The sequence below is a fragment of the Podarcis raffonei genome, chromosome 6 (genome assembly GCF_027172205.1).
Source record: "Podarcis raffonei isolate rPodRaf1 chromosome 6, rPodRaf1.pri, whole genome shotgun sequence".
NCBI lineage: Eukaryota > Metazoa > Chordata > Lepidosauria > Squamata > Lacertidae > Podarcis > Podarcis raffonei.
The window spans coordinates 86,759,303-86,772,248 of record NC_070607.1 but is presented as its reverse complement, the minus strand read 5'-3'; the positions used below and the strand labels follow the sequence as shown (position 1 = coordinate 86,772,248).

At 41.7% G+C, this 12,946-nt stretch overlaps 1 protein-coding gene across 1 annotated transcript; it reads left to right on the top strand.

Moving 5' to 3' along the window:
* The first annotated feature begins 3,644 nt into the window (after positions 1-3,644).
* PRELID3B (PRELI domain containing 3B) lies at positions 3,645-12,658 on the top strand. Its single transcript, XM_053394397.1, has 6 exons — positions 3,645-4,002; positions 5,445-5,613; positions 6,535-6,624; positions 7,142-7,212; positions 9,203-9,305; positions 10,895-12,658. Exons 1-6 carry the CDS (start codon positions 3,971-3,973, stop codon positions 11,012-11,014), a joined length of 585 nt encoding a protein of 194 aa, XP_053250372.1. The 5' UTR covers positions 3,645-3,970; the 3' UTR covers positions 11,015-12,658.
* Positions 12,659-12,946: the final 288 nt, after the last annotated feature.

The following is a 12,946-nucleotide window of genomic DNA, read 5'->3' as shown; positions in this document are numbered from 1 at the left end:
CCAAACATTTGCTTTGCAACAGTCTTAAGATGGAAGACACAAGGTGTTATGTGTATCTAGTTAGGACAGGTTGTACTAGGTGCAAAATGATTTCAGGTTCTATCAAGGGCTACTGCGATGGGACAATTGGCCACTCTTCCTTTGAAAAGACAAAGCCAGCAGTAAATCGGATATTTACAAAAGTGAGAAGCAAAGAATCAGAAGGAAGAACTATTGGCTCCCTAAACCTAGATGTGTGTTTCAGTCATTTTCATTTTGTATGATCACCTTCTCTGGTCGAATAGGACCTAATGCTGACAGCTTTCTGCTGGGATGGTGTCTGGTCAAAAAGATGGAAAGCGAAGACACCCATCTATGTTGCTCAGTCTTAAGATGCTGTATAGCAGGCAGAGGCATACCTAGGGGTTAGAAAAACTGGACCCCGCTGGTGGCGCAGGCCAGGTTGGATGCAAAAATTCCCTATTAGGCATTTGAGTCCTTCCACAACACCTGGAGTGCGCGCGCACACACATTGCTCAGCATTCCAGTGCAAGGGATCCTAGGTACACCGCTGATATGAATGGGAAAATTCAGGCTCTCCAGCCTCACCACCCCATTTATCAGTCCTGCTTTGCATCTTCCTTGAGTGGTTTTGCCTGCCTTGAATGTTTCATTGAACTCTGCTTGCCTGGGTGCAGGCTAGAGTGGAATGTGTGTATGTGTGTAGAAACAAAGTGTACTACTCAAAGGTAAAATTTGCATTCACTGATCTGTCCACTTTTGACTCCTGCCCTATGCACCTCTGGCATGTGGTCCTCGGATGATAGTCTGGAAGGACTGCAGCACTTAGTGAAAATGGTTCTGTCAGTGCTCTCTACTAGATGCTAGAAGTGGCCAAGGTCTGCCATCTCTTCCTGAATATCATCTTAAAAACAAGTGGTAGTTGTACTGACTAGTTTTTTAAAAAATAAATTGAAAAACCATATTAGGTCTAATTTATTTCTATTTGTTTTATTTCATAAAATTTATATACTGCTGGATTGTAGAAAAAACAATAAGAATATCACTAAAATATTTACTACCATAGTTTAAAACATACAGAAGGTTAAAACCACAATAGACTAAAAAGAATTAAAATGCCTACGAACTTTCTACAAAATAAAGGTATTACCCTAATATAGGTGCTGAAATGCATCTGAGGACTAGGAACAATTCAGACTTTGTGGCTTCAATTTCAGCCTGCTTTCCCATTCTCCTTTCTTCTACCTTTGCTTGATAGCCAACCTACTAAGGAGCTCTGTAGAACTCAAAAGGCTTGCTCACTATTTAATGACATTTTTAGCCTATTAAAGGCACTGCCCTACTGTGGTTTTTAGAAGTTGGCAAGTTCTGTTCTGACTGCACTCCACTCTCAAGTATGTGAAACATCTGTGGAAGAATGCTGATGACATGCCAAATAACTCACATGACAATACCACCTGTGAATGCAGCCTTAGACACCAGACTTAAAAGCCAAGCAGAACAACACAATATCCCAGATCCAAAGTGCCTAGAAGAGATGATAAATAAGAAATGGAAGGCTTCTTGACCCACTACCCTTAAACCTTTCCCACAGGTAATTCCATAGGGGTTGCAATAGTAAAAACATATTGTGGACATTTTAAAATTCTTTTCCGAAAATGTCACATTTTCCTGTACAGTACTTGTAGCAACAGATTACATGTAAGCATTAAAAAGTAATGTTAAAACCACCTGCCCACAAACCGCCTGGTAGTATGCTTCCAGGGGACTATTTACCTGTGGTTGTTTAGAGTGCTGCAAAGTTGTGTTCTTCCAATAACCTCATTTATAGCTAATTGATATATTGCAATGAGCCTACAGTATTCCAGGGCTGTCCTGCTTAACAATATTGTTTTTTTTGTTGCCCAATATAACTATGCAATCTGGTTTCTGTAAATATTCCAAATAAAAACTGGTTCTTCCTCCCCACAGCCATCTATTTTTTATTGTCCAAGCCACCCAGAAGTATTTGCATTCCTCAAAGCAGACTCCTTTCAAGTAACATTCCAGATGCCATAGTAATGTCATACCTGTTATTGGTAGCTGTGTTAGTCTGTTGTAGTTCAAACAAGAGTGCTGCAGTACCTTAAATGCTAATGTTTTTACAGTAGCATAACCTTCTGTGCACCAGTTAAGATGGCAAGAGGGTCGTTCCACGCCAAATCACCTGATTTTAATACTCAACTGTTATCTCACGACTCAGATTTTCTTTTAAAAAAAATTAAGTGTAGATACCTATGAGATAACCACAAATTAATTTTGTAAGATTTTTTTGGTCCAAAATTGGACACAGGAGAATTTTTTTAAAATGTCAATTTTCATGTGATTTAGGCTAATGCAATTTCTGCATCAGTTTAGAAAAAAACCTCCTGTTTCACTTATTTTTCAACCAATTTGGCTTATTTTAGTATCAAAATAAAGCTAATTGTGGCCTTTCAAAATAAGGTATAAAAATGGTATTAAGTGCCACAGAAAAGGGTCACCGACCATTCAAAGTGATTTTTTGTCATTTTATTCTTGGTAGGTCTGATAAGCCATAGCTCGCAAACCACAACTAACACATATATCATACTTTTTTTGTAGAATGGGCTATGTACAGTCATACCTTGGGATGAATACGCTTCAGGTAGAGCATTTTTGGGTTGCGCTCCGTGGTGACCCGGAAGTAACCGACCTGGAATAATATTGACTAGTTCTTTGGTTTTATCACCAACAGTGGCTTTAAGATTTGTCAGAAACTGAAATCCGCTTCACCAAAAGGGTTCTTTTGTCCAATGGTTTGAAGAAGTGGTTCTTTCTGGTGCCACCTACTGATAATGAATTATGATACCGTCCCTTCAGGAATTCTTCGTTTGCACCCACCTCAGCTGATGGTGTGAAAAACACCTGAATTCCCTTTATGTTTTTGGAAGCAAACTCAAATAAATCTTGTGCATTCAAAATTTGTCCCTCTACAGTTCTCTGAAGACTTGCTCTCGTAGCAAGGCGCCTAATCGTTCCTCCTACTCCATTGCACATTTTTATCCAGCATACTTGGTTCTCCCCTGCGCCTGACCATTTTATCCTCCAAACAATCCTGCGAGGTAGGACAGGCTGAGAGCAATTTGCTGGCTCAAGGTCACTGAGGCTTCAAACCAGGGTCATTTGCCAGACACTCAGACCCAACATCAAACTGACATTGCACCACCCTTGCTTCTGGGCCTATTTATTTTTCCCCGATTGGGAAACACCATTACCTGCAATTTTATTAAAAGCCTCACTCCAGTCACAGTAGCACAACCGAGGCTACCTCACAGGGTGGTTGTTGGGGGGGGGAAAGTGGTAAAAAAACGCCACCTTGAGCTCCTTGAATATTATAAATATTATAATAAATTAAATAAAAATAAAATACTACAGTTGGAGACATAATCGTGGTGGTGCCAGGCTTCCCGCTGCCCCATGCAGCACTGAGGACCTCAACAAAATGGGGCAGGGGGCGTCATCGAGGGTCTTGCCACCGCGCAGGCGCGCACGCGCGTAGAAACCGTTGGGATGGTGCGCACGCGCGCTAGTGCGGCTCGCGCCCCGCCGGCGCCCGAGGCCCCTTCGCTCTCAAGGTAGCCGAAGGAAGGATGGCTTCAGTTCTGACGTCGCCCAGCCGGTGAATAGGACGCCGCCCTATCAGACGTTTCCCTAGGTGCTTCGCCCCTCCCACTCTCCCCCGCCCCTCACGGGCGGAGCAGGCGCACTTGAGGGCAGGAGGGGAACGGTCACCCGGCTCTTTTCGTCCCCTCACCCTCCGCCTCAGTCCTTTCTCAGCTCCGTCAGTCAGGCTGGGCGGGCGGCTCGGAAGGGCGTCGCGAGGCGCGGGGGGCGTCTGAAGGAAACCGAGGCTGCCGAGAGGCAACCCCCCCCCCCACGCCTCCATCTTCCTCCTCCTCCGGCCGCCGCTATGAAGATCTGGACCTCTGAGCACACCTTCGAGTGAGTAGCGGGCGGCAAGATGCCGGGTTAAAGCGGGGAGGGGGTCGGGCGCAGCGGCAACTCGGCCTCTGAGGGGACACCCGAGGAGCACCCCCTTTGGGGCACGGCGCGGGCGGCTTTGACTTAGGGGGTGGAGAGGGGCAGGGGCGCGCTGGCCTTTAAGGGGCTCCCCCTCCATCCCCTAATTATCCCACACGCACCCCCGAAACAGCTGCCTTGGGCGAGGGGGCGTCTGATAATCTTTTTTGGGGGGGTTAAGGTTCCTACTACCCCACAGAAGTGCATGCGCTTCTTCTCCCTCTCTTGCCCCCATTTCCCCAGCGTCGCGAATTGATTGTCCCCAGCTCTGTTTTGGTCACCTATGGAAACCTTTCAAATGGGGCATAAAGAAGAAGGGGGGGAAATCTATTGTAGTTATTCAGGCGCTGCTGACAACCTTTTCCATCGCCAAGGTTGGTTTGAGGGTATAGTAGCAGCAGCACCCATCTCGTCCCTCTTGTCCTTCTCTTCTCTCCACCCCCCATAAAAAAAATCTGTTAGGGAATTTTATTTATTTAAAAAAAGCTGCAACGATGTGGGTTTTAAGAGGAGGAATTGAAAGCAGAAGAAAAGTGGGCTCCTTTTTGTTTCTTTCACAGGTACTTCACTGGATGCTTATTTCAGTGAAGAAGCATTACATCATATTTTGCAGTGCATAGTTGGTATCTTTCTTCCCATGTGGCTGCGGCTAAGCAACTGTCCTGAGGATTAGTGCAATTTTCTTGTCCACATTTTCTAGGCTGATGGTAGCCCGCCACCTTCTTGGGTCTGCCGTGGCCAAGTTCTCTTCTGCAGTGTTCTTACGGTGTCTCCCGCTCCTTGGTGTAAGGAAATGCAGGCTGGAAAATGGATGCTGAAGAACTGCATCAGGCGCCTCCCCCGCTCTGCCTTCCTTTCATTCTGTGCAGGCAGCACGTGTTTAGCCATGCTCTGTTCCAGCAGTTGCTGTTTGAAAAACATGTTTTTCACCGACTGCTGCAGTTGCTAGGTCTGGCCATGTGTTGATCTTATTGAGTTTTCTTTTGCTCATTATAAAAGTCCAAGGATCCAAGCACCATTTGGGGTTGAAATGGATTCAGGGCTGTCTCTTAATTCTCCCAGAATTTGAATGTATCTGATTTTGGAGTTGTGTCTTAGGCTTTGTAGTGCTCTTCTTTCTTTTGTGACCAACCTGGTCTTTAAGCTGCTTTTGAGACTCTTCATTTTTGCTTATTTTTATGATGCTTTTTGCACAGTTTACATTATACAGTACTTGAAAGAGAATCCCTTGAGAATTCAGTGACAATAGTATGTGGTGAATTGGTTGGCTCAGGTTATTAGCTAAATCTGAGACTATCTGCAGAGCTTATTCCTATGTAACTAACTGAAAAGTGCTTATCTTCGTTTTTGTTTTTATTTGACAGCCACCCTTGGGAGACAGTTACTACAGCTGCTATGCAGAAATATCCAAATCCCATGAATCCCAGTGTGGTTGGAGTAGATGTTCTGGACCGGCATGTAGATCCCAATGGAAAGTTACATAGCCACAGGTTGCTCAGTACCGAATGGGGGATGCCATCAATTGTAAAATCAGTACGTGTCCAATCAGGATGCAGGACAAATATCTGACTTACTTTGAAATTACATGCATTTGTCCTGGTTTTTATAAAATACATTGTAAGGACCTTCTCTGAAAGTGGTATTTGGGGATCAAGTTAGCTTTGCATTTCACACTTTCACAATACATTATTTGGATTTTCCTGAACTGTTCAGGGTGCAAATTAGTAATTTCTGTTGGGTTTATTTACACCATAATTACATTGTATTTAGACCTGGAAGGAACTGGTGGCTTTGTTGAAAGGTGCTGTCCATTCATTTAGCATTTTATAATAGCAGCTGAAGCATTTGATAAATCTGTGTGTATATTTAATGAATTAATAAAGTGAGAGTCCATCAATCCAATAGCACTCCAAACTGCTGCCTCCTACAGAAGTCAGAACCTCTTGTCATCCACTCCATCATGTTCTAGTCAGCATATTTCAGGAAGCACTTATCCACTTCATTTGCATTGATTGATAGCCTGAGTGTTCCCATTTAATTAAAATAAATAAATTCAGCTGGTTAAATCATTTTAATATCTGAGTTTGGGGGGGTGGGGGTTAAGTGAATGGCTCTGTTCAGATGTAACAGAAAGCCCATAGTTTCCTGTTATGAGAAAAGGACTGCATGAGCCTTAGGCTTTTTCAGCTAGTCATGAATAAGGAAAGGGAAGAAGTGGAGGAGTCCTTTACAATTACAATAATGTTCAGGTAAAGGCGAAAAACAACACAAGGAGCAGAAATTAGATCGTGATTCAGGCACATGAAATGGAACAAGCCATGTGCACTAAACTGGCAACTATTGAATATACATCTCGAGATCTGACTAGATATCTTTAATTTTTGTCCTGACTTGTATTCATGTTGATAATGAAAATAGTCCTGAAATATATAATGCCTGATGTTTCTCTCCTAGCTTATTGGTGCTTGTAGAACAAGGACATATGTACAAGAACACTCCATAGTTGACCCAGTAGAGAAAGTACTGGAGCTCAATTCTACTAATGTAAGTATTAATAAAACTGTGTAATCTTTACACTTTAGTTCATACATGCAAAAATCTATTGGAAGTTTTTTGTAGACTTATTTGGTAGTCTTTTATTTGAACATATAAAACGTACTTAGATTTTTTGTGGAGCTGTTCTGACATTTCTTGTTCATAAACTGAATAAACAAGGGAGACACTTCTTAGTGCTACACACAAATGTGACTTCCCTCAGATGTTTTTGTGCCATGTTATACTGACTTGTACTTATTTTGTGGACTGTCAATATGACAGTCTTTTGTGACTCTGGCAACATTTAGCATCAGGGATTTGTTTCCAGTTCCTGCTGCATTATATGTGATGTAATCTGAGTTGGGGGGGGGGATGTAGTAATGTCTACCTTAGAGAAGACTGTTGTAATATGAAAATACTGTGTCCCAGCTGTAGTGGTTTTAGATGCCATAAGTGTACAGCCCTTTACATTTCTTACTGAATTTTATAATAGGAAGACTTACCATATAAATTAATTTTTTTCTAGATTTCGTTTACAAATCTGGTGTCAGTAGATGAGAGATTAATCTATAAACCGCATCCTGAAAAGCCAGAAAAGTAAGTAATTGATTTCTTTAGAGTTTTACTTTAAACCATGGGTGGGGAATCTATGGTCTACAAGCCTAATTAGGCCCAGCACAGGCCCCAGTTGGGCCCATGAGGCAATTTTCCCCAAGCCACACCTACTTGCTTCACTCTTGACATCATATGTGATATCAGGTAAGGAACAAGTGGAGATGTGCCTGCCACTGCACAGTTCAGAACGTTAAAAGTGAGCTCCCATTTTATCCCACTGGCTGGATCTGGTTCCCCATTCTTGCTCTAGACCAGTGGTTCTCAAACCTTTTTCTCTGGGCCACACTTTCAGAATAAAAATTTGCTTGCACCACACTGGTTTTTTAATTGATAAGAAATATATTGGAAAACAAAAAGAAACTACTAACAATACGTGATTTATAACATAGGACACAACTACTTTATAATACGGTCATGGCACATCCAGAAAGTATAAAACAATGCAGCTACATAGGAACATAAGTCTTTCCCAAAATATAGTAGTGATTGCCCTTTAATCATCCTGCCAAACTTGCCATCCTCTCCTGCCACACCAGTGAGAACCACTGCTCTAGACATTCATTTAAATTTATAGTCTGAGGATTGTGAGTAGGTCACATTCAAAATGACCAAAACAAGCTTTTTTTCTACCATGATTTATTGTAATGAATGTAATCCCATTTGCTAGGATTGCTGGCACTGGGTGTTTTCAGTAATGACGTATTAATGTCTCTTTAGGTAGGACAAGAACCTGTTACGTTATCGTGCCACCCCTTGACTGTTCTCCTCTTTGTATTGTCTACTGTCTAATTTTAAAGGATATAGGTGCCTCTGCCTAAGTGAGCCTCATTCTCATTTCCTTGTTTCCATTTTTCTCTTGATTGCTATAACTGACTTCAAACAATTACCGTATTTTTTGCTCCATAGGACGCACCTGACCATTAGACGCACCTAGTTTTCAGAAGGGGAATGCAAGGGGAAAAAATATTTTTAAAGAGAGCAGTGAGCAGAGCCTGTATGCATTGCAGGCTCTGCTCAGCGCTCCCTTTCACAAGCTGCATGGAGCGTGTATGCGGCACTTGCAGGCTTTTCCCCAGGAGGGAGAAGGGCAGCCCGTCACTGAAGGACTGCCCTTCTCCCTCCTCGGTGGGAAAAGCCCCCAAGAGCCACACACATGCTCCATACAGCTAGTGGAAGGGAGTGCGGCTCTTGCGGAAGGTGGGGGAAGGGACTGAGGGGCTGCCCTCTGTCCCTTCCCCCACCTCCCACAAAAGCCCCCAAGAGCAACGCGCTCTTTAAAGGGTGCACGGCTCCTGCGGGCTTTTCTACAAGGTGGGGGAATTCCCCCACATCATGGAAAAGCCCGCAGAAGCCGCACACCCTTTAAAGAGTGCACAGCTTTCTATGAGGAGGGAGAAGGGACTGACGCGGCCAGTCAGTCCCTTCTCCCTCCTGGGGAAAAGCCCGCAAGAGCTGCGTGGAGCTTGTGTGCGGCCCTTGGGGGCTTTTCCCGCCTGCCTCCCCCCTGCATTCGCTCCATAAGACGCACACACATTTCCCTTTTTGGGGGGGTGCGTCTTATAGAGCGAAAAATACGGTATTCACCTTGAAAACTTGCAGAGCTGTGCACGGCAATCTGGTTCTGTAGGTGTGTGTAACTGCTCAGTTCCACGGAAAGGAGGAAATGACAAAAGGTGCTGTAAGAGTGGTGGTTAAATTTCTCCCACAGATTCCCATTCTTACCATTAATGTGTACAATTGTGGAATATTGGCATTTCAGTATTCTGGAGCAAACTATTGCTTCATCCATGACCACTTTGTTTTTGTTTGCTCCAGCTCTTGTAAAACTATTTGCCCCTTTTTAAAATAGTTGATTGGTTAATAGCAGAGCACCTAACTATACTTTGATGCACCTGTGCTATTTTGGAAGATTTTACTGCAGTAACAGAAATTTGAGAAGTAAGTTGGTAAACCATTATTCTTTTTTCCTTAGAACCATTTTGACCCAAGAAGCAACGATTTGTGTGAAAGGGGTTAGTGTCAGCAGTTACCTGGAAGGACTAATGGAGAACACAATCTCTTCTAATGCTAAAAAAGTATGTAGTCAGCTTTTATGAGGTATAAAAAAGGGAGATGGAGATCTTTTAGAATTGACATGCAATGCAGTGCTGTTGCAGCTGAGTGAGAACTTGCAGAATTCCTAGGTCAAATTGCCAGTAAGTGTACTACATAGTTGTAGACAAAGAACCAATCACTTAGCCCCTGATAATGCAGCATGGAGATAATACTAATCTACCTTAGTTGGCTGTAACTACCATGTGGAGATAGAACCAGTAGATGGTGGGGATCATGAAGGCTCCAGCTCCATCTAGATTGAGAAGTGTGGATTGGTTGGCTAGTTTAAAGTGTTGGGTTGTCAATGGGTCTAATACATCCTTGAATGTTCTAAGCCATATCAGGGACTCTGGTAAAAAAAACAACCAGGCTTTACAGGTCAAAACCAGTACTTTAAACTGGGCTCAGAAACTAATTGGCAGCAATTAGCAAGCGTAGGTGGCGCTGTGGGTTAAACCACAGAGCCTAGGACTTGCCGATCAGCAGGTTGGCGGTTCAAATTCCCGCAACGGGGTGAGCTCCCGTTGCTCGGTCCCTGCTCCTGCCAACCTAGCAGTTCGAAAGCACGTCAGAGTGCAAGTAGATAAATAGGTACCGCTCCGGCAGGAAGGTAAACGGCGTTTCCGTGCGCTGCTCTGGTTCGCCAGAAGCAGCTTAGTTGGCTTACAGCCGGAAGCTGTACACCAGCTCCCTCGGCCAATAAAGCGAGATGAGCGTCCCAACCCCGGAGTCGGTCATGACGACCTAATGGTCAGGGGTCCCTTTACCTTTACCTTTGGGCCAGGGTTGGTATTATGTGCTGAAACCATCTTGCCCAACCTGGCTGCTGAATTCTGCCCCTATTACAGTTTCCAAACAATCTTCAGAGGCAGCCCCATGTATAATGTGTTGTAGTTAACAGTTAAATAGTTAACTGAAGTGTATATAGGTGAATTGCAGACTAAAGAGCTCTTTAGCTGGAGGTGAAAAACTCAAATTCAAAGAGCTTTTTGAGCTCTAGTCTCCTCACATAGGAGTTAATCCCCCATCTTTCAAAAACCATTTAGTATGTAGCCTAAGTGAATTCTGCTCAGGGAATAAATCCAAAAGCAATTGGAAACTGCAGGAAGACAATATTAACTCTGCCTTGACCAGATCTGCCTGACTTATGATAAATACAACCAAAAAATCCTCTACAAACAGGAAAGTCTTTTGAAATTGCATCTAAAACTTAAATTGCACCTGATTAATGCATCCAGGAAGTGTGTTCCAAAGTCTGGTAGCTTCCACAAAAAAGGCCCTATTCTTTAGGTGGAAAGGCACGGAATAGAGCTGCTGTCTAATATTAGAGCAGGCAATCCTTAAGCCATGTGTGGTGTGTTTATTACAAGGCCTAGCTGGCACTAAATCATTATATATTAGGCCAGACAATTAACTTTAGGTTAGAATAAAATTGCTCTGCTTGTATTTTATTACTTCATTTATGTTAGATACATTTTTGCAATGCAAGCTAGATATAGTGCATGTCTCCTCCATTTCTTGACTAGATAGGAAATTAGAACATTTTTAATCAAGCTGTGTGTGTTCTCAGGGACGTGAAGCACTAGAATGGGTGATCAACAAACTGAATGCCGAAATAGAGGAATTCACTTCTTCAGCAAGAGGAAACATGAGGTCTTCTATGGCAGCCGCAGCCTTTATGGAGAAATAAAATATAGCTATATTTGTCTATATCAGGCCTGAACATATGAAGCAAGCTGTTGTAAACTTCCTTCAAGAAATATTTATTCTTCTATCTGTTGAAAAGAAAGAGGACCTGTAGATTAGATTTTTAAATTAAAAACCTGGAGAGAAGTTGCATACTTCATACATGAAGGTAATATGCCGGACTCAGTTCCATTCAACTGTATTACTTTCAGCTGAAATAATCTGAACTTTCAATTCCTGCAAACACAGGAAGTATCTTAAAGTTACAACCTATAATAGGCCTCCAATAGAACAAACTGGAAGGTTAATCTATTGTTAACCCCATCTTTGATAGAATTTAGGTTTTCCTAGACTCTGTTACTTTTGGGACCCAAATTAAGATGAATTATCCTGGGCACAGTAGCTTGGGTAGTTTGTGTTGGCAGAACATTGGTTATTACTTGAAATATGATTGTTTATATTAAAATGCTGCTTTGTATGCTGCTGTCATGAGTGTTACAATTTGCTAACATGAAGTGTGGTACATAGCATTTGTTCCCTTACCTTAAAGCTTTGCTCTGTTTAAGAAATGCTTCATAATTTTGAAGGGTTAACCAGCTAAAGATTTGTACTAGGCAAATTATGAGTTTGGCAGAAGCTGCATGATATATAACTAAGGGGTAAATTTGTTCAGAAATCCACTATTTTAGTTTTGTAGATCGACTTCAAAAAGGTACTGTAACAGTTGCAAAATGTAATTTTGTTATATGCTCATTCTTTGGTTTTGCAGTTTCAAGAAACTGGAAGGAATATAAATATGTAAACTCTGAGACAGAAGTATTTGTTCCATTTCAAGTGTACTGTAACATTGTTAAATGAATTGCATAATGATTTATATGCTTGCTCAGCAGAACATCATGGACTATTAACATTTCTTAAATAGTAATTTGTGCTTCCGTCTCCAATAAGGAACAAAACGTGACAGGGTGCTTAATCTTGTCATTTAGTATTCTTTAATTCCATATCTAAAATAATGGTGAGATTGCAATATTCTTCCTGTTCTTCACAGGGGAATATTTCTAGAGGTGAAAGTTGAGAATGGAATACAAAACCCAAACGGAAGACTTTTTAACATGGATATTGTGTGAAATGAAAATAGCAGTGGAAACAGAGTAATGCTGTTGTAGAAGAGGGTCCATTAAAATTTCTGTATAAGGTACCTTTCATATGAAGGACTGAAGAGGTAGAAGCCTATTATCTCCCTGAAGATACTACACCAAGTAGTAATTGGCAGAACTAATGGGTTGCAAGTTCATTTTGCAATCTCTAATTCTGTAGATCTTCTCATTTATATATTGAGAACAGTTACAGAAGTCTGCTTGTGCATGCAGTTTTCTATGCCATATGAGCATATGGCAGTAATACAGAACTAGCACTAGTTTTGAGCGCTTATTTAGATAGAAATGTATCCTTGAATCTTCGAATGGGGGAAAGCGGAAGGAAGAAAACCTGTCAATATGCCTAAGGTTACAAATGTTTACTTGCATATTTAAATTTTAAATATTTTTGTACTTTTTCTTTATTGCATTTGTAAAAGCATATCAGTTTTTTATATATTTGAGAATGTTCTTAACTTAATTAAAACGTTGTCAATGTTTGATATTCAAAACTGTGTTTTAATTTTGGTGCATAGTAACTGTTCTGATAAAAAAAAGTCACAGCATTTAAATATTGAGTAATTATTTCAAAGCCTGTATATTTTATCTTTAATTTGCTATGATCGTTTTCATAATTTGAGAGGAATTGTGGGAATGGAGATTAGAATTCTTAGGTGTTAGGCCTGCAAAAGCCTGTGCAAACTTTACTGTCCAGAGCAGAGATTCCTAAACTTTGGTATAACGTGCTCTTTCTACTGAAGTATATGCTGAGCGTATGCAAGATTCTTATCCTTAAAAAG

Coding starts and splice junctions, on each gene's coding strand:
- PRELID3B (XM_053394397.1), top strand. CDS start 3,971: ATGAAGATCTGGACCTCTGAGCACACCTTCGA. Junction 7,213..9,202: donor CATCCTGAAAAGCCAGAAAA/GTAAGTAATTGA, acceptor TTTTTTCCTTAG/AACCATTTTGACCCAAGAAG. Junction 9,306..10,894: donor TCTCTTCTAATGCTAAAAAA/GTATGTAGTCAG, acceptor GTGTGTTCTCAG/GGACGTGAAGCACTAGAATG.